General features: G+C 36.3%; 5 protein-coding genes across 5 annotated transcripts; 1 reads left to right on the top strand and 4 right to left on the bottom strand.

Annotated features, from left to right (window-relative positions):
- The first annotated feature begins 1,636 nt into the window (after positions 1–1,636).
- On the top strand, positions 1,637–9,117 carry LOC132174927 (uncharacterized). Its single transcript, XM_059586680.1, has 10 exons — positions 1,637–1,825; positions 2,409–2,501; positions 3,051–3,169; positions 4,319–5,061; positions 5,231–6,618; positions 7,311–7,390; positions 7,492–7,584; positions 7,664–7,737; positions 8,026–8,158; positions 8,792–9,117. The coding sequence occupies exons 1-10, from the start codon at positions 1,741–1,743 to the stop codon at positions 8,873–8,875; spliced, it is 2,892 nt and encodes a 963-aa protein (XP_059442663.1). The 5' UTR covers positions 1,637–1,740; the 3' UTR covers positions 8,876–9,117.
- Positions 9,118–9,706: 589 nt separating this feature from the next.
- LOC132174613 (AAA-ATPase At2g18193-like) lies at positions 9,707–11,146 on the bottom strand. Its single transcript, XM_059586245.1, has 2 exons — positions 10,205–11,146; positions 9,707–10,078 (listed from the first exon to the last, which is right to left on the bottom strand). Exons 1-2 carry the CDS (start codon positions 11,144–11,146, stop codon positions 9,707–9,709), a joined length of 1,314 nt encoding a protein of 437 aa, XP_059442228.1.
- A 1,448-nt stretch (positions 11,147–12,594) lies between these two features.
- Positions 12,595–16,040, bottom strand: LOC132174611 (aspartyl protease family protein 1-like). The gene is made up of 10 exons (XM_059586244.1): positions 15,724–16,040; positions 15,139–15,274; positions 14,310–14,548; positions 13,992–14,222; positions 13,736–13,871; positions 13,548–13,621; positions 13,357–13,453; positions 13,203–13,263; positions 12,902–12,973; positions 12,595–12,794 (listed from the first exon to the last, which is right to left on the bottom strand). Exons 1-10 carry the CDS (start codon positions 16,038–16,040, stop codon positions 12,595–12,597), a joined length of 1,563 nt encoding a protein of 520 aa, XP_059442227.1.
- A 1,486-nt stretch (positions 16,041–17,526) lies between these two features.
- LOC132175053 (uncharacterized) lies at positions 17,527–20,954 on the bottom strand. The gene is made up of 5 exons (XM_059586861.1): positions 20,775–20,954; positions 19,934–20,008; positions 18,776–18,999; positions 17,986–18,055; positions 17,527–17,885 (listed from the first exon to the last, which is right to left on the bottom strand). The coding sequence occupies exons 2-5, from the start codon at positions 19,977–19,979 to the stop codon at positions 17,686–17,688; spliced, it is 540 nt and encodes a 179-aa protein (XP_059442844.1). The 5' UTR covers positions 19,980–20,008; positions 20,775–20,954; the 3' UTR covers positions 17,527–17,685.
- A 1,627-nt stretch (positions 20,955–22,581) lies between these two features.
- On the bottom strand, positions 22,582–22,896 carry LOC132174610 (uncharacterized). The gene has a single exon (XM_059586243.1). It carries the CDS (start codon positions 22,894–22,896, stop codon positions 22,582–22,584), a length of 315 nt encoding a protein of 104 aa, XP_059442226.1.
- Between the last annotated feature and the right edge of the window lie 1,333 nt (positions 22,897–24,229).

Genomic DNA, 24,229 nt, shown 5'->3' with positions numbered 1-24,229 from the left:
CTCTATTTAAATTAACTTGGATCAAAGTAGACTTGGACTTGGATAATTATGCTTCATCCCCTAACTCAACAAACCTAAATTAGAATGCGATGGTTTCAGAAATATGTGGATTGTTAATAAATATTCTTATCTTTAATCAAATTCTAAGAAGAGGCATCTTTTTCTGAAAACCACTTCTCATTCATCCTTGTTTGGCTTTCGGGACCATATTTCACTTTCTATGAAGGATGACAAAAGCTAGGCTTGGAAATGAATGGGATGTCCACCATCCATTTTGCCAATGGCCCAATGCCACCTCGGCATTTCTCATTTCCCATCTACATCAAGCTCTTCCCCTGCAAGCCAAGGGACCTGTTACATATAATGATAATATACATGTCATGTTGACAATTATCTATGTATTTTAATTAAGAGTTTGAGTATGCAGCACTATGGTGCAGTGTTTTATGACAATAAGTCTTTATTGCCTTAGTTTATTAGAAGTACGAGTTTATAGTTTATCTCATAATAAGATTATGAGTTTATCTTTATGTTAGAGTCAAAATTTATCTTAAAGTCTTCTATTTTGATTCATGTACTCGTTTAGTTCAATATTTAAAGGGTGATGAATTAGGGAAATGCTTGGTGTCAGGAGGACACGAGAAGAATACCAGGAGAACACCTAGCATTCTCTCATGAATTAATAAAGAAAAAATCACAAAATTAATCTCAAACCTTGTATTTGAAAAAGAGTTTTAAGTTTCCTTAAAAGTTAAAAAAATTAAGTTCTCTTAAAATCTAAGATTTAAGTTCCCTTATAACTAAAATTATATCTCCGTCAGGACCCATGTGTGCAAGCCTGAGAGGTTGAGAGCTAAAAAATTTCGCCATGGTTAGTGGCTTCAGTAAATTTGACATAACCAGTTAGGAAATGTGATCATTTCCGTTTTAAAGTGAATTTGAGAGAATATATTTCATTGTCAAAATTTTATTTTATTGTATTTATCTGTGTATGCTGCTAGGTATTTAGAAGATAAAATCTAAAACGTTTTAAATTTTAAGAACAATGAGAGACTTATCTTATCTAAAATTAAAAATAAATCTCCGCTTAATAAATTAAATTGAGTTAGAGAAATTGAAAACTTTAAATTGAGCCTTTCTAAAAATTGGAGACATAGAGTAATGCTAGATATCATCTTTTTATTTTCCTAAAATTCTCTTGAAGCTGATGTAGCTTTTAAAATCACCATTAAATTTTAGATGAATCATACTTGAATTTTGACCAAATTGTAATTTTAAAAGTTGAGTAATGATTTAGGCACGCTGGCGTGCATGAACCAGCCAAATATATATATATATATATATCATATTTTATTAAAAAAAAAAATTTTAGCTGGCGTGCATGAACTGTTTATGTTCGCCAGCGTGCCCTTTATCATTACCGTTAAAAGTTAGATCAGTTTTAGGTGGATAAAAATATGGTACCTAGCATTATTAGGAGATATAAGACCTAAGTCCAGCCCGTGGTCAAATCCAATTTCAAGGGCAAACTAACAACGCCCAAGCGACAGACCAAGGGCCCCACATAGTGTGGAGCTTTGTGGGCCTAATGAGACGGCAAGCGTTTGGCCCAAATCCTAAACGTGCGCCGCGGAATATAATTTCTGGAGGTTCGAAATCAGAGAACGAAACGTCGAAACGAAATCATCGTTATCGTATCGGAATCGCGCTCTCAAACACAGCCGAAATCGGTGAAATTGGATGGGGAAGAGAAAAGAGCGCCGCCTCGCCGCTCAGAGCAACGCCGGTCGCCGTGTCAAGCTCGATCTCTTCGCGGAACCCTCTGGTATATACACACATACATTTATGATGCTATTCGTCTTTTAGTTTTATAGGATTTGTTTGGATTTTCAGTGTTTGTGGTTTTGTTTTTCTGTTCAAATTCGTGTATGTTTATTGTGAAGCTTATATCTGTTTGCTTTCTTGTTTTAGGGTTTGGAGTTTTTCTTCGATGAAGAGCTAGTTTTTTATTTAGCTGAGTGAGGAAGCACCTTTTTTTTTTTGTGTGTGTGTGGCTATCATTGGGGTTTTCAGGAAAATAGGGCTTCATTTATTAGTAATTGATCAGATTCCTTGCGGAAAATCTTTGGTTCAGTTGTAAGTTTGATATATTACCTATAAGCGAATTGAAGACTGATAAGAGCTAGATATGAATAGGTGTTGAAATAACTATGCATCAGACTAGTGTTGTGAACTTGATTAACAATTGATAATTGTGGTTGGTTATGATGTGGAGTTGTTGTATTAAATATCGGTTCTTGTCAGCTTGATGATTTGTATGCTTTCGTACTTGTGGGAAATCACTGGTTTGTGTCCAGTTAAAGTAGATTGTGGTTATAATTTTTTGCAATCTTTGTGGACTTCCTTAGGAGATTTGGGTGGATCCACTGAACATGATGAAGACGGAGGTGATAAAGATACGAACAATCGTGACGGGTTACCCAATTCACCAACTTCTTCAGGTGGGTTCCGTCGGTTTTCTTCAAAAGGACTATGTAGAAAGGAATTGAGTGCTCAACATTGTTTTGGTGGAAATATGGAACTATATGTACAAGACTTGTTATGTTGTTTGGCCCAAGAAATTGTTTTCAGACTGTAGGGTGGCTGTGGTCTTGGGAGCATTCATCTCAGATCAGGTTGGGCCCGGCCACAGTGATATTATGAATGACTCCTAATCGATTATGCCCTTTTTGGCAGCATCAAAGCATTTTGGAGGTTTCGACAGAATTTTTTTTCTATCGGTTCGTATGTTTCTGGCTTTATTTGCTTTACGTACCACTGACAGTTTTATCCAATGTGTAACAGGTGGCTGTGACGATAGCTGCTCATGTTGAATTTCGATTTATTGCATTTTTTACACAACCTTTTGTTTTTCCGATATTGACAGCAATCACTTCAATATTACTTGAATTTCCTGGGAATATGTTTGTTTGGATTCAGATATATTGGTTATAATAATTAGATAATTAATGATATTGGTTGTATCTGACATGCTAATATTTTGTCTTCAGGTCAGCAACCACAGAATCCTCTGCTATTGCTTGGGCAGTATAGTGATGATGAATTGGACGAGGAATCAAATAAAGAACATAATCATGCCACTCTGGAAAGTTCCTCACCTAAGGATGAGGTAATTAATGGACTCTTTTCTACCTTTGTTCACTCAGGCTGTGAGGGATCTACTGTTTGGTTCTTCCCATGAGTCAAGGGCAAGCCTTTTAGCATGCTCGCTTTGAACATAACTGCTTATTAGGCTTTACTCATTTAATATTCTAATATGCTTTACACACACACACACACACACACACACAAAACACACATATGAAGTTTTTCCATATGTGAAAGTCCTATTAGCGTCCTGATTATTGGAGATTATGGTCATGTGATCACATGTACCAATTGTAGCACTTATGAGAGTCTTAGTATATTCATTGATATAATCTGTTTAAAAAGCGTTACTAATCTCTATTATAAATTGTGATTATTGAAGATTATCCACTGCTTAATTGCCATGAAGTTTTGCCATATGTGAAAATCCGATTAGCATCATGATTATTGGAGATTATGGGTGCGTTTGGGAGTGCGTTTTAAAAAAAATAATCTGCGATTTTAAACTAAATCGCAACTTTATGGTGTTTGGGATTGCGATTTTAAAAACGCAAATTTTAAAATCGCAAAAAAATCTGCGATTTCCATAAGCTGATTAGAGGGTGCTTATTTGAAAAAGTGCGAATTTAAAACAAAATCACGATTTCTATTAAAAAGATATTTGGCGCATAGTAACCTTTTTTAGAACGGGAATGAAAAAAATACCAAAAATACCCACCTAAAATATATTTAAAACCTTTTTTTTTTTTTTTTTTTTCCTGTATTGTTCATCCTTATTGGTAATTTGGTCATGAAACCGCAATTATATGCTAATGTTATCCAAACACTCAATTGACAAAAAAAGTACTTTTTAGTATGTTTTACCAAACGCCTGTGCGATTTTAAAAACGCAATTTTTAAAATCCCACTTATTGAAATCGCACTCCCAAACGGGCCCTATGTTCATGTGATCACATGTATCAATTGAAGCACTTATGAGAGTCTTAGTATATCCATTTCTTAAATCTGTTTAAGAGAAGCTTAGTATATCCATTAATTAATGAGTTGAATCTCTTAATTTAAGAGAAGCTATGCACTAGATTTATGTGTTTTGTTTAAATAACAAATCCCATGCTGTCATTGTAATTTATTTTACTTGGAATGCTAAGAAGTGTGTTCTTCTTTTTATCAGGTTAAGCATTTGCCTGATGAAGATTATAAAGATCTGGAGGTCAATGTTGGTGAAGACCTTTCCGAACAGGAAAGGGAGCAGGAGTCTATTCCACCTGATGTTTCCCAGAATCTGGAGGGAAGTGATGAAAAAGACAGTGCTCCTACCATATCGGGTGATTTACAAAAGGAAGTGGATTTGACAGAACAAAACTCCATTTCTGTAACATCTGATGTACAAGTTATTGGTGATGTTACTTTAGGCTGGAAGATAGTAATGCATGAGGAGAGTAACCGTTATTATTACTGGAATATTGAAACTGGGGAGACTTCATGGGAAGAACCTGATGTTTTAGTTCAGGCAACTGGATTAACCAATGGTCAGACAATCCCTACTGTTATTGAAAAAACAGAGATTGCTCCTGTGGGTATGGATGAGCCCAGCATCATTTCAGGTGCAATATTAGGTGGTTCTTCAGCTGCTCACCCACTTGAAGGGACCATGGGTGCCAATATGATTCCTCAGGGAATAGAAGTTTATGGACATGGGTACCAGATGGATGATTGCAGTGAAGCATACAAGAATGAGGCTTGGAAAGATTCAAATTGGGGCACTGATGTCAACTCAAGAGAATTAAGAGCTGGTTCTGAGAAGCATATGCATGATATGGTAGCTACTGAAGGACATGACTCCGGGGTTGCTCTTTCTTCTCATCTTGTGCAACAGAGTGAGTGTTTGTTACAGAGACTGAAGTCACTTAACGGGTAAGGCATCTGTGCTTTTGCTTTTCTCCTTTATTTGCTCTTAGCATTTACTTCTAATTTATTAGATAGTCAGAAATTTTTATTTTTTTTCTAAAAAAGAGAGAAGATTCTAAAATTCCTATATATATATATATATTTTCCCTTCTAATAACTGAAGTGTGTGTTTCAGGTCTGACAATCACCTACAAGGTCATGACACGATCTCAAAGTATATTTTGGAAATCGAGATTAGACTTTCTGATTTAAAGTCACTTTCATCCTATGGCACATCTTTGCTTCCTTTTTGGGTACATTCTGAAAAGCAGCTGAAACGGCTTGAAAGTGTGATTAATGATGAAGTTTCCAAGATTGCTAAATCTGCACATATAGATGAAGTTGAGGCAACTAATGTTTCTGCCTTCAGTGGAAAGGGCAAATTGCAGGAAAGCATGGGCCATGAGCCTGAAGCAAATGGAACAGAAACTAAAGGTGTTCTTTCTACTTCTGAAAATCCTGATGTTCCTACTTATGTTTACACATCAACGGTAGTCCAGAAAGTTTCACACAACAAGGAACCTCTTGTAAATGCTGAACATGGTTCTTCATTAAGTTCACCTACTAGAGTTTTAAGAAGTGGTGCTGGAGTTGGTGAACAAGTCAGTGGGGCTGAATTGGGTGATGAATCAACTCATGAGCATAAGTTTAATGCTGCAGAAGATGTTGACATGGACGTGGACATGGAAGTTGAAGATACAACTTCTTCAGGCGACACAAGTACATTGGTTGCATTGAACCCTAGTGATTTTCCTCCATTAGAGCATCCAATTCAGCCGAATCTACCTACAGATTATCCGTCTTTGGTGTCAGAGGATGGGTTTACTGTGCCCCCTCCTCCAGATGAGGAATGGATTCCCCCACCCCCGCCTGATAATGAACATATTCCTCCTCCCCCACCTGATGAACCACCTGAACCCTCATATCCTCCTCCTTCCTACACAGAGACAGAGCAACCTCTTTCTTACACTGGGCAATACAATTTATCATATCCGGCTTCTAGTTTTGAATATCATGTACCTTCAGTTGCTCAAGTCCCAAGCAGTGATTTGTATGGACATGCTGAAGGATCTCAATTTGCTGTGCCCCATGCACCAATTTATTATGGCACGGATCCTAATACATATACTCAGACTGCCACTGTCATAGTTAACCCTATTCAGCCTGTTGCTTATTATGAGCTTCAAGCTGGAACAATCCCCTCTGTACCTGTGGTTAGTGGTGTCGAGTCTTCTGGGTTTCTGAGCGAGTCGGCTTCTGTTAGCTATGACAGCCTTCCTGCTGAACAAGTTGCATCCGTCGACCCCTTTGTGGGAGTGGGCCATAATTCATCACTAAATGTGAATGTCAATATTTCTGCTGTTGGGGGTGATAAGGCATCTATAGAGGTTCCTTCTACCTCAGCTTCTATTCAAGCTCCTGCAACCATTTCAGGGAAAGAGAGTTTTTCTGTGCCACCAACTGATCCTGTTGCTGCTGCAGCTGTTGCTGCCACATCAATGGGTACCAAGGTTCAATCCAAGGGTAAGTTTATTGAGCTCCTAGGTCATTACGTGTCCTGCTTTTCATGAGATCTTGCCTCAAACTTGGTTGTAAGCTTAGGGCTGTTGTATAAGGCCCTGGCTGATTACCATACATTTATAACTGCAATTTGTTTGGATACCTATGTGGTTCTCAAATGGAAAGAATTTAGGGAGACAGGAATCTATTAATTTACTATATTCATGATAAAGTATGATTACTGGTTTAGGGGAGATTTAGTATTTGTGAGGAACTCTCATTGGATTGTATCATTTCAATTCTTTTTGCGAGTTAGTGATGTTTCTACCGAGACTATTGATGGATGCTGTATCTATGTTGATGGTGTACTGGCAGGTATCCAAGGCCGTGGCCTGGATGTGGAATATATAGCTTTAATACCTTGTGTTTATTTACTTGTGAAATTATCTTTTTCTACTAGTTTTTGGGAGTAAGTCATGCCATATTTGAAGTTTTCTGTTGGACCACACACATCCCATGTATGATGCATTAATGAAAAGTTTTTAACCTTAATTTCAGTTTTTCTCACTTATCCCCCCCTCTCCCTGTCTGTGGTAGCAAGTTCTTTTAGTTACTCGGTGCCTTTCTTGATGTGAAGTAACTGCATGCTAAACACGTCTTTGTGTGGTTCAATATGCATCTATAAAATTACTCGGACTTATTTTTCTCTTTATCAGTTTTGCGCAGTAAAAAACGTACAACTGCAGTTGCCCCATCCTTGAGGTCTAATAAAAAAGTCTCCAGTTTGGTGGATAAGGTATGTTTAAGAAGCTGCATCAGTACAAGTGCTTCCCCCCTGCGCTCCCTTTTTTGCTACTTTTTTTGGACCTTTTATCATTGATTTATTTATTGTATCAGTGGAAGGCAGCGAAAGAGGAGTTGCTAGAAGATGAGAAAGAACCTGAAGATGCTTATGAGATCTTAGAGAGGAAGCGACAAAGGGAAATAGAGGTCTGCACATGGAACATATATCAATGAATTACTGTAATTTTTGCTGTTACTTGTTCTTTACTAGTTCCTCTGATTGCAGGAATGGCGTGCACGGCAAATTGCCAGTGGAGAGGCCAAAGACAATGCTAATTTTCAGCCTCTGGGCGGGGATTGGTATGGGTCCTAAAATCCATTTTTACAATCTTCCATTTCATGAAATTGTTAGGTGAATGTGCAACACCGGAGATAATATTATTACTTCGTTAGTTCAATTGAATTTCATGAATATTCTACATCTATTATTTGCCTTTTTTGCCTTTCCATGGCTATCAAATTATTTTTCCATCCACTATGGACTTCGAGTTTGGATGCTCTCTACGCGGAGATGCATGCACATCTAATTTATTATTGATTTTATCTTACTTTGACTTTCATGTGTTGTGGTATTTGCTTTTTATACAGGCGTGAGCGGGTTAAGCGCAGGAGAGCTAAATTAGCCAATGAAGCTGCAAAGACTCCTCCAGAGGCACATAGTGATGGAAACCAGCAGCCTGATTTGATAGAACTCTCAAGAGATCTTCCATCAGGATGGCAGGTATATATGATAGTTGTGTTCATATGTTATGTGCAAATTGATTCTTTATTCTGAGAGTAATGAAATCAGTTTTCTAAATTGCTACGAATCCCAAGGTTACTACACACCTTAAGGTGGAGTGATAAACAAGGTGTAATGATAAAGAGCACGCGGCGTGCCAAATTTTTTTTTTTTTTTTTTTTTTTTTTTTTTAAAAAAAATTTTGCTGCACGGGCGTGCTACGCACGCCGCGTGCAGTGAATCACGACTCGATAAACAAGTATGTTCAAGCCTTCCCCTTACCAGCGTGGAAGTGCAACCAAGAGAATGGCAAATTATGGAACTTACACCTTTACCAAGAATCATTAGGAGGAAGTCTTGGTCAGGGAATGGCAAATTATGGTTATCACCAAATTCATTGAATGTTTGAATTCTGTTTGGCAACTTATTTTAAGTGGCTCTCCATGTAAGTTACTTACAAAAAAAAGAAAAAAACTATACACGCTATATCAACCGGTGTAAAATGGGTGTGGATAGTAGCATTAATCTTTTTCCAAGCCTTTACTTAGATGCTAGATTTTAACCCTCTATTTATGCAGAATACACGCAAAAAATGATTTTGCTTGATTTCCTTTTTCCGTCTTTCCCTTTCAGGCTTATTGGGATGAATCCTCGAAGCAGGTCTATTACGGAAATTCTGCCACGTCCGAGACATCTTGGACCAGGCCAACGAAATGAGCAGCTATTATAATTTTATGGCAATTTTGAGATGTCGAAGACAGCATGGACCGGTCCAACGAAACGAGCCTTCATTAAAATTTTGATTAACGTAGTTCAGAAATTCATTTACTTATTGAATTACTGGTTGTAATTTTTCATTGAGTATAGTTTTTACCCTTGTATATCTTTAAAGGTCTGATTAGGAATCAATTTCTTAGCCCATTCTATGAAAGCATAAAGTACACAGTAGTCTTTGTTTATTGGTCTCCTTTGTGGAGGTGAGTTTCGCATCCTTCCGCACTCTAGTCTATCTGAATTTCAGTGCAATTCAGGCACCCTAATTAAAGGGTCCGAATTTGATATTTGAAGAAACATAGCCATTAAAATTAATTATTTTTTGATAATTCCAATAATAAAATTTGGCATCCGATGGGTCGCACGGTTAATAGATGTTTTAATAATAATAAAAAAAAAATGATATGTAAGATTATATTCTTTGATCAATAGAGAGGGGTTTTTAGCAGTTCAAGGGTAGGTTTGTCTTAATATGTTTTCCTTTTGCTTCTGTTATTGCTATATGCGGCCCTATTAAGAGGAATGAGACACTTGTTTGTCTCATTCCCTACTGTTTTTTTTGTAACTTTGCACTGTTGTTTCGTTTTGAATATATTGTTGGGGAGTTTACTCATTTTTTAGTTTTTTGTTGTTTAGGAGATTTTTCACTCTTTTTTTTCTTTCGGATCAAGAGTGGTAAAAAGAGGACTTTCATGCAATAAATATTTAATATTTAATGTTAAAAGTAAATACTAAACAACAATAAAATTACTACTCATACCAATTCGATTGTGGTCAATGTTTTGATCTACATCCTTCAATTTCTTTTTGCTTAAGGAACTCAATAAATCCTCCAAGAGCAACATCAGCATCATCGCTTTTAAGTAATTCTTCTGCCACTTCTGCAGGAGTTACTTCTAATTTCTCTAGCAAGAGGTCAACTTGTTCAAAAAGTGGGTGGCTTTGGACATCCAGATAATTGGAGGCTAAGATTCGGAACCCATTAACGGTGCAGAAGGATAAGTGAATGTGCATGTCCATCCGACCAGGACGTAACAATGCTGGATCTAGTCGTTCTTTGTGATTTGTAGTAAACACTATGATTCGTTCATCCCCATTACTTGACCACAAACCATCCATGGCATTTAGTAGACCGGAAAGTGTGACCTGCAAAAACAGCACAAACCAATATGGATCAATTGGGAAAATAATGCAACATTAGCTCCAACCACACAACACAACACAACACAATAGAGATCTTAGGATGTTTGTTTTCTGGACGTGCTTACTAACCTTAGAGAAGTTGGGATCTACGCCAACTTCTTTTGATCGATCATGGACGGCTTTATTGCAATCTATGTCCTCAACCACAATTAGGGAACGACCGGGCGAATGAAGCAATGCTATCATCAGTTCATCATCGGAGGAAAAAGCGGAGAGCTCCAAATTGTAGACATCATACTTGGAGTAATTTGCAATAGCCGCAATCAGACTGGATTTTCCAGTTCCAGGAGGGCCATACAATAAATAACCGCGCTTCCAACGCTTTCCAACCTTCTTGTAGAAGTCCTCACTCGTCAGGAATCGATCAAGGTCATCGACAATACCCTTCTTTAACTCGGGTTCAATGGCAAGTGTGTCGAATGTGGATGGGTGATCTAATGGGGATGGTTCCCATGATCTATCATCCCGATCCCATGTGTGGATCTCCATTTCCGTCTTTTCCTTTTGGATGGCCATGTATGTGCGTAAGACATGAGGCAAATAAGAACCCATGACTTTCTCCCTATCATTTTCAGAGAAACTTAGCACATACATACGCTTATTATGAGATGGTCGAAAAGCATCTTCCTCAATGCAAAATCTCCAGGTAATCTTGATGTTGTCAAAGACATCCTCGACAGCTTCTCCTTCTTGGACGGCCACTACTATTTCATAGTCGACCCACCCTACTCCCACTCTAAGATTCTTGTTTGCACGAGTAATCTTGGAAGACAGGTGTTGTTTGGCAGCTTCATAGAGTTCGTTACAATGGCTCTCCCAGCGGTTGTCGATGGTGAGCGTGTCATATTGATCATCAGAACCGAAGAAGCGCTTGAATATTGAGAAGATAAACGATCGAATACGCAGCGGTAGAAGTTGATCGGTGGCGGTTTGTAAGATCATGATGCATGTGGAGAAGGCTGCATAGGCTTCGAACCATGATGATGTTGTGTTCTTCAGACCAGATATCATGATGAATGATGGGTGTTTCTGTTTTTAGAACAATATGGGTAATATTCTAACAATTAATTATTGGCTTTTGTTGTTGAAAGAAGGCGGTTTTGGTTCTTGTATTCAACTGGAACTCCAAGAAGAAGCAGTGCTATATATATACTAAGATGAAAGCGTATTTACATGATTAATGAACTTCAATTCATGCAATTTATGTGAGTCATGCAAAATTGAAATCAACTTCATGCAATTGATGTGATTCATGCAAAATTTGGATTGATCACCTCAACATTTCGTTTGTCTCTAGTGAATTCATAAGGATCAAACAAATTAATCCTCATTCACTTGATTATTATTATTATTATTATAGAAAAGTACGTATCGAATATAGATAGATAGAACAATTTTGTATATGTAAATGAAATTTATTTTTCTTTATTAATATATGTAAATAATGTACATTCATATTCTTGGGCGTTTCTTGGAAAACATCCGATATGTTTGGGTACTTTACCCAAGCTGAAAGATGAACAAATTGTAAGCCTGCAGTGGGCCAAAAGGCTACTAAAATGAAATTAAAGGGGGCCGAAAGTTTATTTAGTGAATTTGAAGATACATGGCCAATGAAAAATATTGATTTGATGCAGATTTTTGCTCGTATGGACTAAATGACTAGCACTTGCAAAATAAGAAAAAGACCATCATAGGTATACGGGTTGAAAAAGCCCTAATAAAATAAAAATGGTTAACTTTATCAAGGCCCCCATGAATTTTTATACGTTTTGAGAAGACTCCTCCAAAGTTTAAAAACTTTCAATTTCTCACCTCTTCGAATTTTTAATTTTATGCAATTTACCCCATCTGTTAGGATTCGATATTAAATCCTAACGAAGGCTATGGAAATATCAAAATACACTCAACTTTTTTTTTCTTTTTAAAATTTTTTTTAAAAAAATTTTAATGTGAAATTAATGGTAAATTTGAAATTTTATAAAAGTTTCAGGGGTATAAAGGTCATTTCATTTATTTTAATGCATGTTTAACACCAAACCTTAACAGAGGAGGTAAATTGCATCAGATTAAAAGTTCGAATGGTGAAATATAATTGAGAGTTTTCAAACTTTAAGAATTTTTTTCAAAACACGTGAAAATTCAAGAGGGTATTTGTGAAATTTTTCCAAATAAGAAGGAATGTGGTAAGAATCGTAGTTCTTATCAACTAAAATCAAAGAAAAACAAAGAAAGATATGACCTACTCGAGGAGGTCTTGCTTATAGCAATTGATTGAAATTGTTATTGGATGATTGACCTAAAGACACTTACATTGCTTTTTATAGAGTAGAAAATAAACCTAATCTTAATAGGAATAGGGCTAATAACCTTAATCCGGGTAGGAAAAGAAATCCTAACCTAGTAAGAAAAGGACTAATTATTTAATAATAGAAAATAGAGGATTCTTAACAGAATGATCAAACAATGACAAAAAACGAAACAAGAAGCATTGTGAGTGCGTAGGTAAGAGACTGCAACTTGGGTGAATGGCCCGATAGAGGTGCCGGTGCCACAGGTATACTAGGATTGGCTTCAGGATTGGCTGCAACAGCAGGAGAAGCAGCAGGTGAGTGTGATGGGCTGACAGCTACAGTGGTGGAATTCTCATCGTCATAACCTTTATATGAACATGCACCAAGTCTCATTAAATAAATTACCATGAGAAGAAATAATTTCACACTGAAATTCAATCTTCAAAGAAATACAAGATGAAACTGCACTCACAGTTAGAGTCCTTCCAACCCAATACCATCCTCTCACGATCAAAAACTATGCTATAACCATCCATGAAGTTTTCTGGATCAAAATAAATAAATTCATCATGTAAGGATACATAATGGGTTTCAGTGATACATATATATGGAGCCAAGAAAATTCACATTGAAATTCAAAACCTTTTTGCATTCATTCCTCATTTACAGTACTTGTAAGGAGGGATGAATGCAAAAAGGTTTTAAAGTGAGCATGCAAATGGTTGTTCTTTCTCAGCAAATAAGCAAAGTTACAGATAAAGAGAGATACTCACGCCCAATGATGCTTATATATTCACTTTTGAGAAGACCCAGACAATACACACCATTTCCTGCCTGAAGACAATACACAACGTCAACTTTTAGCTTTAACTCAAGCAGGAACAGGAAAATTAAAGCGCTAGATCAAGTCCTGAGACCAGATCACACCTCAGTGTCGACCACATTTGTTGGATTAGTGACAAAATATTGGTCTCCACCTTTCATTGTCAGATTCACACTAGGAACTTCATAGACTTGATTTGGACTGTAAATAAAGTGGAAGTCAATAAATACCCCAGAGTTGGAAGGGGAAAAAACTAATACAAAATAGGAATAGATATAGACTATAAGTTTATAACCTTAATTCATAACAGTATTCAAAGGGGATTTGGATGTCAGATGGATACCGCTTGTTTTGGACCTGGGAATTGAACTGCACAATAACATAGATCATAGATATTCATATGCTTTTTTCTTTTTCTTTTTAAATGAAATTCCCAATTAATTAATGATATCATGAATGAAACATGTTATTTAAAGCACTTACACTCTCAGAAATAAAAGTATAAGCTGGGTCAGTTAGGTATGTAAACGATGTACCAGAGTCAAAGACTACACTAAGCCCCAGCTCAGAAGAATTTCTCCCCACAGCTATTTGAGTGATGCTGACGTTATAAGTTGGACTGATGATAAACAAGTTCCAAAGGGAAAAATCAGTACAAGTAGCGTGGGATTTCGGTCAAATATAAGTCTTTTTGTTGCCAAACTAAACAAAACTTTCCCATCAGCATTTTCAAACTTACTGTAATTGCCCAATGTTAACAATGAATGGTGTTTCTTTTTGGAATGAGCTGCCATTATTTCCAAAAGTGATTCTCCCCAACCCATCAGGTCTAAAACACATGGAAAAAGAATTCGAAACTAGCCCATTTCTTGCTAAGGTGCTAGGAACAGATACATCTTCCATACCAAGCCCAAATAGACCGTTTGGTACTAAACCATCTGAAAATACACCAGTCTGGCTTTGACCACAACTGCAACAGAGTAACATGGTTTGATCACAATAATTTGCTGAACAAATCTGATCACAAGGGCAACGCAATGAAAGATAGATAGCCTACCCAAAAGTAATCGGAGTGACACCCCTTAGATGATCATCATCTGTAGTTAAGTACAAAACATCCTCCACCAAGATCCCAGTAGTTGAAGTGTTATCTGAAAGATACCTAATTGTATAAGTACAATGACTGCTTCCCGAATTGCTGCATTGACTAATTTGGCTTTGTGTGCATAAGCTGCTGTTGCAGGAAAATATTTCACTTGTTGATGAACTATTAGGGCTGTAGATGTTGAGTAATACCTGCCGGACAAAAGGATTAAGTAAGTAATTCAGGACTACTTTAGCTAAAGTTTCTTTCACCACCAATCCATATATAAAACAACTAAATACATGGAAAACATAAGTCCAGCCTAAAAATAACGATTTTATAGATCAAATATAAGATTATAGTGAACTTTAATTTGCCGATGTGACACTCAGGGCGGGCCTACATGAGGGCTTGGGTATGCCCCCCAATTTTTTTATTTTTTTTATTTTATACTTTTACCCCCCAAACTATGATTGCTAGTTCCGCCCCTGGTGACACTGCCAATCACCTCATTCCGGCCCCTCCATCTACAAACTCTCATTCTACAAAGATGCTTGATAATGATAGATCCAACATATTAATTGAGGGTCTAGATGACAGTTTTTAAGCATGTTGACGAGATTAGAGACACATCAGAGTCGAACAATAGTATATTAATATCACAAAATCACACATAATTCTGAATAGCAGTTTAAGCAAGGGCGTGGTTAATTTAAAGACCAAGATAAATAAATAAACAGATATTAAAATCCAATGTTAATATTAGAAAAAAAAAAAAAAAAATTCAATGTTAATAACATACCCCTCCAATGCTATCCATGCAACCACCTCCCTTAGTCTTACAATCACACGGTAGCCAGAACAAATCACTGCCTGTGTCCAATGCCACCAAAAATGATAAACTTGGCGTCCCCACTGAAACATTGGCATAATGCAAACTGAAACACCAAGAAAATAAGAAGAAATAGTTAGTAGAAGAAGAACTCAATAATAAAACCTTCATCTCCTGTTTGTTAAACAAGAAAATTGAGGGAAAATCCAAAAAAAATTCATTGAGGGACATGCTCTGAGCTTATATTTTCCATTCAATAATAAATATGAAAGAAACGCCAGAGAATTATACGTTTGGTTGTAAATTGAGGGATATTAAGGCCTGCAAGACTTAATCCGCTAAAAAAGACCACAAAAGAAACAGGTCCAAAAGCGCGTGATTTGAGTATCTAAACAGAAAAACTCTCATCTCCTTTTCTTTTCCTCCAGTTTCTCAGCAACCAAACAGTACTCATCATCCAAATCTTAAAAAACCCACTAAAAATTCAAAAAAAAAAAAAAAAAAAAAACTACCCAAAAAAAGAAAAAAGAACAAAGAACTCAGGTACGGGCTTACTGTCCCAAATAGGCGATGCGATAGGTATAGTTTCCAGCGGAGAAAGTGAGCGGCGACGACTGATCATTGCTGACGGCGAGGTGGCGGCCCTGAATTATGCGGTCTCGGTGTGCCATAGCGACGTAGTACTCTACGCTCCCTTTCTCCGGGAGCCCCTCGTCACCCAGAATTCCCTTGACCGGGTCCGAGTACCGGTGGTGGAAGTCAAAGGCGAACTGCGACCCGAACCCGTAACAGCTCCGGGAACCGAAACTCAACAACAAAACGAATAGTATAAAGGAATGGTATGCAAAAGGAATGGTAGGAGGCCAGGCCATAGCTCAGAATAGAAGGCGACCGTTGTTGCAGAGCAGAGAGAAGTTTATATATAGGAGAGACAGGAAGTTGGCGCCTTCTTACCGCCCTTTCTTTCGATTCGTGGTTTCGAAACGTATCACATAGTCTAATAAGCCCCACGCGCGGGTTTTTTATTTTTATTTTTATTTTTTTATATTATGGTTTACTTAAAAATTCTTTAAAAATTATTACTAATCAATTTCCTTTCTCTTACTCAATTAAATATTTATTTACTCAACTCATAACTAGGGTTCAATCAATTTGGGGATAAAAAGAGGTTTGAATCGATTTGGTCAATTTTTTTTAAAAAAAATTGGAGTTGCTAATTTTTTATTTTTTTTTTGCAATCCACATGGCACTAAAAACATAGGTACCACTCAAAAAAAAAAAAAGAAAAAAAAAAAAAGACATAGGTACCACTTGTGATATGCTAAGTTTGCTTAAATATGTGTAATATCTCACCCCAATGACACAATATTGTTCGTTTTTGGCTCCCCCAAACTAGACTTCCTAAGAAGTTACCCATCCTAATACTACTATCGCAGAAGCATGCTTAACTGCGGAGTTCTGATGGGATCTTGACCATCACGGCTTTAAAACGCGTTGTTGTTATTAAAGGTGTAATATACATTTAAGCACATCATCATCTCCATACCCAGGCGATGTGAGACGTCACAATATGTGGTGTAAGGAACATGTGTCATGTTTTTAAGTGGTGGAGTTTCATTAAAAAATTAGATGAAACTTGGATGGAAGTAACAAATTGGTATTTCGCTTGACGTTAGGTACTATTTGTGACACTTTTTGAAACCGAGACGGTTATTTGATTTTGGCCCTAACTATTATGATCTTTAACGGTTCCTATAACCGAAACTTGGATTTCAATAGCTATGGTCGGCATCGGCTACTATGGCCGAGACTTGAACAACGGTGACTTTGGCCGGCATTGGTTACTACTTAATATGGCCGAAATTGTGCAAATGTAAGAATAAAGAAAATTAAATTATGCACTCATATTCCTGGGTGTTTCTTTAAATAAAAAACATTCAACGTTTTGAATCTTGATAGTTTACCCAGGCTGAAACCTGGACAAATGGAAGACTTGCGGCAGCCCAAAAGGCTACTAAAATGAAATTGAAGGGAGCGAATCAAGCGAAAGTCCATGATTTATGATATTTAAACATACATAGTCAATACTCAATAGAAAATATTTTTTTAACAATTTCAATAAATAAAATTTGCCATCCGGCACATTTAATAGACATGCTTAATAAGAGGACTTTACATTATTTCTTTGCTGCCTATGTTGAGCTCCCTCATTATAACAATAATAATTATTTATATTAATAAAATAAATAAATGATGTTATAAATGTTAATAAATATATATATATATATATATATATATATAAACAAAGGTTATATTTTATAATGCTAGTTCCACAGTCTACCACCCCAAACACAGATAGATCATTAATAGACATGCAATCAATATTTTAAACTCATAGTGGGCAAGGAATGTTTTAAACTCAAGCCCATCAACTTTTATGCGAGCAAAGTTGTAAAGAAAGAATACAAAGCAAAAAACTTAGAACTACAATATGAAGTACCCCCAAAAATCCTTCCATCATCTTCTCCTGCTGTTATCACGATAAGGCCCCTCGCTTTCCTTATCCTTTAAGAAGCCCAGAAAAGCGAGAAAGCCGAAAAAGAAGAATCCACCAGACCAATTGCCTCCACCTCCCCCGCCTCCCCCGCCACCATCACCATCATCACGAGGTGGGAATCCAGACCCTCCGTCATCGAGTTGTGGTGACTTTTCCTTGCCTGAAAACCATTATATGCCATTTGAAACAACACTTGGAAGAAATTCAGAAGACTAAATAAATTCTGAAGCAGAACCAATGATCCACAATATAGCTATTACCAGGAAGGTGAGTAATTGTTGGAGCCTCGCGTGTAACAGTTTGGGTTTGCTCTGCACCACATCTTGCATTCTGCACAAGAAACCAAAGATAAAGGTTTAAAAAAAAATAACAAACAGAGCAATATCAACAGGGCTTAAAATCCCACGTTTTATTAACTTTCATTTCCAAACATCTATGAGGAGAACATAAAAGGAAATGTCCATGTGTGTTTAGCATGGGCATCTATCATAGGTTCATTCGTTATTTGATTTACATTTATAAGGATTTTCGAACTGCTGGTCTATGTTATTCATTAAAGAGTGATGCATGACATAACTAAATCGCAAGGAATAGTTGCAGCAGCATAATGCTAATATCACAGATACGCTCAATCAAAATGAAAGCCAACTAGATATACATGCATTCTGAGAAATTCCTAAATCAGCTGATCATTAACTGATTCTAAGACAACTATTAAGTGGATTAGATATAAGAAAAAAAAAATCACTCACATAACCATCCCTCGAAAGCTCTGAAACTTATGCTTGCCGCAAAAGTGCTATAAGGGGCTACCACCTCATGTAACAGGTAATACTGTCCCCAATGTATGTTGATATGAATCTTGATATGAAGGTAACAATGAATCAAATAAGACTTTCACTACTCCCTATTTTCACATTCTAACAGATGTGTAATCTGTAGGATTTTAGGTTGAACATATAATTGATATTGAAGGAGTAAACCCATCACAATATGACACAAGAAAAGTATACATGACAAGTAATGGGAGATATGCAAGAATAAACTTACCAAAGTGGAATGACATATGACAGAAGCAGACTGGGTTCGAGTAGAATGCATGATAGGTCTTCTTTTATCAAAAGGCAAAAACTGGGCTCCAAGCCCCAGTGGTCTAGGTGGAGCAACCTTTAGTGTTTGCAATTTTCCATCGAGCCTTTGAAATGGAATGAAAGACTTCACTGGATTAGATCCAGTAAGCTTAGAATGCGCCTTGCATTGACCCTCAATTTTCACTGTATACAAAAATACAACTGGTGAGTAGCGTTATTAAAAAATCAAAACCTAAAAGCTCTCTTAAAAATTACCCAAAAAAATAAATTCCAAAGAATAGACTTGTGAAATAGTAGGACAAGGAGAAGATCTTTATTCAAAATAATAATAATAATAATAATAAGACCAACAAATCTTATCCTCCAAATACTGACACCAAAAGGAATGATGACAGAGATGAAACAGATGCAAGTTAATTTTGTCCAATTGAGACTTTGATCAAACTAATCCTTTGGGTTGGTTGCATTTAAATATACATATGTGATTCAATCACTGGGTAAAGCTAAAAAGGAACCAAGATTATTGCAGCTTCAAGTTGCCATGTCATATTTACACAACAAATTGTTAAATGGCTTGTGTTCAAGTAGTTGTGGCATAATATAAGATCTCCTACAGAAGAGAAGAACAACAAAAGCATTGGCACAATATAATAACCCGGCAAGAACTTACAGCAGTAGTAATTTTCAAACTGAAAAAAAAAAAAAAGAAAAAGGAAAAAAGAATAAAAGAATCAAGTTTCTCTCAAGCTTTCTGTGATCAATGATTACATTTGAGTGAATGTGTATGGGTCAAAGAACTTCGCTGCATCACCAAAAATATAGCCCCATAAATTCACAGCTGACCATACCAAATCGCACAACAAGATTATTATACACACAACCTACATCCATACCCATGCCCAGATGTGCACATTGTACAGACTGTAGAGGTAGTTTACAAAGTTTTTGGCGTTGATCTACTGGAAGAACAATCTAACTCAGATTTCCCAGTCATTTGTTGTATCCTCTAATTTAGGTCAAAGAAAAAGTCCTATTTTGCAGCTTTAGACAACAAAGAACACATATTAACTCAATATAATTTTCTGGTAAATTACAGGAAGGACGTAATGATATATACCCAGTTGAAATTGAGGTGAGGTGGCCACAATATTTGCAGTCAACATTGGCAACTTGATGTTTGTGGAGCAACAACCTGAACAAATAGCCGTTTGTGTTAGAGCAAAATGCATCTGATAACAATTAAGAGTTAAAAGGCTGATGAAATTAACTTTGAAAAAAAAAAAAAAAAGAACTGGCGATAAACCTTAAATTGGTTACTCTTTAGATTCGCATTACAGAGTCAGATAACATTGTAGATATTAGTCCACAATTAAAGACAGATAACATTCACATACAATTTTATACTTCCTAAAATTGCTTGTGATATGAAAAATAACATTGCTATAAAACTCATATTACCGATAACTAGGCATCCAAAAAATTGGGAGCAATCGTCATGCTGCAGCAGAGTCATGAATAAATAGGACAAGTTTTAGTCTTATGCTCTTATACACGAATAATCTCATCAAAAGCTTCCAAATTTATCACAAATTTTATTGAGATAACCAGTGTCATGGCATTGTAGAATCCAACTAAAATCTATAAGAACGCTATACAGAAAATCTGTAACACAAATTACCCAGTACATTAGCTCAACATTGATCATCCATTTTCACAATCAGGAAACATTAAACAATAAAAATATTTAACTTTCTGATTACGAAACACTCTATTACATTACCAAATAAATAGCTTAAAAAAACCATAAATTGTGAATTAAGGTAATGATGTTCTAATACGAATCTAAAACTTTTTTTTTTTAAAAAAAAAATGTTCATGTTGCGTTTGATTGACGAGAAAAAACAGGAGAAACAGGAGAAATTTTACGTAGAATTGCAATTGATTGAAAACTAGCTCACCTCAAGAAACCAAATACTCCAACTATACGCAAATTGGGAGGTGAGTTTTCCTCTTGGGGTCCGAAATGATGGGAAACAAGAAAGAATTTGAAGAAGAATCTAAGACTCGAAGTTCCGGGTTCGTTTCTCTCTCTTCTTTCTCAGCGTTTCTGAGCAACCAAACAAGGAATGAGAAATACAAGGCGGTCATGAGTGATTAGTCTTATTTATTTACTTTTATCTTCTATATACTAATTGGGCTGAACTATGGACTGAAAGTATGATATCTGGGTCGGTCCTGGCCCGATCAACATTAAAGCCCAAAAACAATGGGGCGATCCATGCTGTTTTTTTTTTTTTTTCACACTCTTTCTTAGTAGGTAAGAATAACTGTAAGATCAGCCATATAATATTGAATATAATTGAAATAAGAGGTAAATTGTGGAGATAAAATTCAAATTTAAGATCATTGCTATCAAAGAGATTTGGCTCAGGTGCTGAAAAAAAAAAAAAAAAAAATTAATATCTATGTTGTAGTTTTTTAAGGGTCCATATTTAATTTCACTTTTTCTCTTTTTTATGGAACACTTGAAATTAAATCCTACCATAAACCTAATCTCTCTCAAAGACAAAATCAAAGATGACTATGTCCCCCGACCCGCTAGTTTCATCATTGACTACTCTCATATCATGTTAAACTTTCATTTGTCCAATATATATGTCGAGTGCCTTGTCTTATGCTCACTTGTCATGGCTTTGATGTAGAATGACACTTTTCTTCTCTTAATTTTTTTTTTTTTTTGGAAGTTTTGTATTAATAAAATAAAAGATAGTACAAAAGTAGGGGGTGGCACCCCAACATAGACTCTAATGCAAATATCACAATGCAAAATAAAATTTAACATCTGAAAATGGGTCAAATAAATGGCTTGACCCAATAGTTTTTGGCATATAGTCCAAGAAAAGGACTATCGAATTTTGTAATTTTTAAGGCAATCTAATGGACGAGTTGCCTGAAGAAACGCCTACAACAACTAGTAACCACAATAGAATGAATAACACTGATAATAATTGGATGAGAGTCACCGAGAAGAACATCGTTGTGATGTCTGTCAAGGGAGGTGAGCAACATTGGATGCTTAGTAAACATCACGTATGGATCTAAAAATCTCCATAGGCAAAAGAGGGGCATCGATTATGGATATTTGGAGGAGAAGGTGGAGAGGAGCCAAAGATTTGTTGTAAGAAACAAAAAATGTTTTTAGTGTGTGCAGCTCAAGCGCGCCATGGTAACGTGGGTTGCACATAGAGAGTGGATGGAACAAAGCCTACAACGATGATGCAAAGGCATGTGGGTGAAGGAGGAGATGGCGGATGCGCGGTAGATCTAGCCTCCAAGACGCAAACAAAAGAGAGAGGATGGTAGAAAACAAGTTTACTTGTTGAACAGCTCGCCAATTGACAGTTTCAGTGCCATTCTTTAAACGAAGTTGTGACCTTTTTTTGGTTAGATTTGGCAAATGATCAAAGTTTGTTTGCCTTCTTTTCTCTTTTGGCCATGAAAGTGCAAATGCTAGGCAGATAATATAGCATTACCATAATAACAATAGCAAGGCACAATTTCATTTCATACTCAAATATGCAATTAATGTGATTATCTTACAAGATACGAGTCAGCATTTGACTGAGATGAAAGAACTCAGGTGCTTAGCTCAAATATATATATATAGAGTAAACCAAATTGAATGAAATGTGCAGGAAAATAGGAGAATTATGATTATAAAACCATACAATATGCCACTTTTGGTACCCCGTGACATATAGAAAGCTACTGAGCTTGTAGTGAGCCACTGACGGCCCCCGATTTATGAGCCAACTCGGAGAGCTTGGAGCCGACCGAACCTCCACGTTGCAGGCTAGAATTCCGGTGGTGCCGACACCGGAAGGACCCAACATGTGTAGTGGGTGAGCAAAGACAATTCTTCCACCTTGCACTTTGTTTGGCTTTGGTCTCTTTTAACGACGGTGACACAAGTAAATGGGGGTGCTTCTTGAGATCATCCAGATTAATTTCTGGTATGTTTATCTTGGGGTTCACCGGCTTTAAGTTAATCTTTGGGGGCTTTTGCTCCACTTCTTCCATATTGATATTACTCTGTTGCAACCTTGAGAAAAATGCAAGACATCACCAATCAAATCAACATTTACGTCGTAAGTTGTTACATGTGGGTCAAATGTGGTTTTCTATAGTAGCACAATGATCAATTTCTCCAACTCAGTTGATTAAACAGATATATGTTCTTAGAGCACGTAATCCTTATATGCATATGTCTTTAAAATAGGCAATTCTTAAAAAATGTATGTGAAAAACACGTATTCTTCAACATATGTCCTTAATAATTTTAAGTATTCGAAGGAACAACAAAGCATAATTTGATTGATTTGGTGAATGAGAAGGGAATTAAGTATAAGGTTTCTGTTCTAATTGAGCCCAATATTGGCATTTTTAACCAGCAAAAGCATTGAGATAAACACTTAAATAGTCTTCAAAAAGTACCTAATGGGGATTTTTTTCTTTTTTCTTTTATGAGATATGACAAGGAACATGGGAGGGGACAAAAACTAAACAAAACACTGAAAAAATGATTAAGCAACCCAACAATAAACCCGATACAACGTACTCAATGTAGATAGACATAAATTAAAAGGGAATGTATCAAATAATTGAAACCCAATGAGGATCGGTAATGGGAGGTGATCATTGCAGCATGATTAAGACATTAACCCACATTAATCTTCTTTTGATTAGAAAACAAAGAAATGTAATTTCAGCAATACTAATCTATTCAAAGATAACACCAAAGAATTTATATCGCAACAATTCATTGGTTGAATTGCAACTTATTCGACCCTCGCATGAAAGAGATGTTTAAACTGCTTAAAACTTGTTTGGACACGTGGATTTCATTGGAATCCTCTCTCAATTGCCTCTAAATTGGCTACGATCTGGGTGAGCTTTATTCATTTAAAGTAAAACTTAAAAAATAATAATAATAATAATAATTAAAGAAATAAAATAAATAAATCGAAAGAATTCAAGGTTAGGAGTATTGGACATTGTGAATGTTGAGAATAACTAATTTACCTGAAAATAACAACTCTCCCTGGCTGATACGAATTGCTTTCAGGGTGAGAAGGAAAATTGATTTTCTTCTCCTTCTCTCACAATGAAGAATTGACTTCTCTCTCTCTCATAAGGGGAGGAATTGAGGAGTTCTAAGGAAGAAATATGTACCCAAATCTGGCAACACTTATATTCTGTTTGGCTAATTTGTGGTGACACCTAATCAACAATTTGTAGCCACTAATTTCCATTCTTCAACGGAGAAAAACAAAAAATGTCTGTTAATAGCCACCATGTTTTCCTATACTATCTTTCTATTGTACCTTGCTGATGATTTGGCCCAATACACTCA

The sequence above is a fragment of the Corylus avellana genome, chromosome ca3, assembly GCF_901000735.1.
Source record: "Corylus avellana chromosome ca3, CavTom2PMs-1.0".
NCBI classification, from domain to species: Eukaryota; Viridiplantae; Streptophyta; class Magnoliopsida; order Fagales; family Betulaceae; genus Corylus; species Corylus avellana.
Note: the sequence above shows the minus strand (reverse complement) of the source record. Positions and strands in the feature narration are given on the sequence as shown.

Coding starts and splice junctions, on each gene's coding strand:
- LOC132174610 (XM_059586243.1), bottom strand. CDS start 22,896: ATGGAAGAAGTGGAGCAAAAGCCCCCAAAGATTAACTTAAAGCCGGTG.
- LOC132174927 (XM_059586680.1), top strand. CDS start 1,741: ATGGGGAAGAGAAAAGAGCGCCGCCTCGCCGCTCAGAGCAACGCCGGT. Junction 1,826..2,408: donor TCTCTTCGCGGAACCCTCTG/GTATATACACAC, acceptor GGACTTCCTTAG/GAGATTTGGGTGGATCCACT. Junction 5,062..5,230: donor AGACTGAAGTCACTTAACGG/GTAAGGCATCTG, acceptor TGTGTGTTTCAG/GTCTGACAATCACCTACAAG.
- LOC132174611 (XM_059586244.1), bottom strand. CDS start 16,040: ATGGCCTGGCCTCCTACCATTCCTTTTGCATACCATTCCTTTATACTA. Junction 15,275..15,723: donor CGCATCGCCTATTTGGGACA/GTAAGCCCGTAC, acceptor TTGGTGTTTCAG/TTTGCATTATGCCAATGTTT. Junction 14,549..15,138: donor GCATGGATAGCATTGGAGGG/GTATGTTATTAA, acceptor TTTGTCCGGCAG/GTATTACTCAACATCTACAG.
- LOC132174613 (XM_059586245.1), bottom strand. CDS start 11,146: ATGATATCTGGTCTGAAGAACACAACATCATCATGGTTCGAAGCCTAT. Junction 10,079..10,204: donor TAGATCCCAACTTCTCTAAG/GTTAGTAAGCAC, acceptor CTGTTTTTGCAG/GTCACACTTTCCGGTCTACT.
- LOC132175053 (XM_059586861.1), bottom strand. CDS start 19,979: ATGTTGACTGCAAATATTGTGGCCACCTCACCTCAATTTCAACTGG. Junction 18,056..18,775: donor TCATATGTCATTCCACTTTG/GTAAGTTTATTC, acceptor TTTCTTGTGCAG/AATGCAAGATGTGGTGCAGA. Junction 17,886..17,985: donor AACAATTACTCACCTTCCTG/GTAATAGCTATA, acceptor AATGGTTTTCAG/GCAAGGAAAAGTCACCACAA.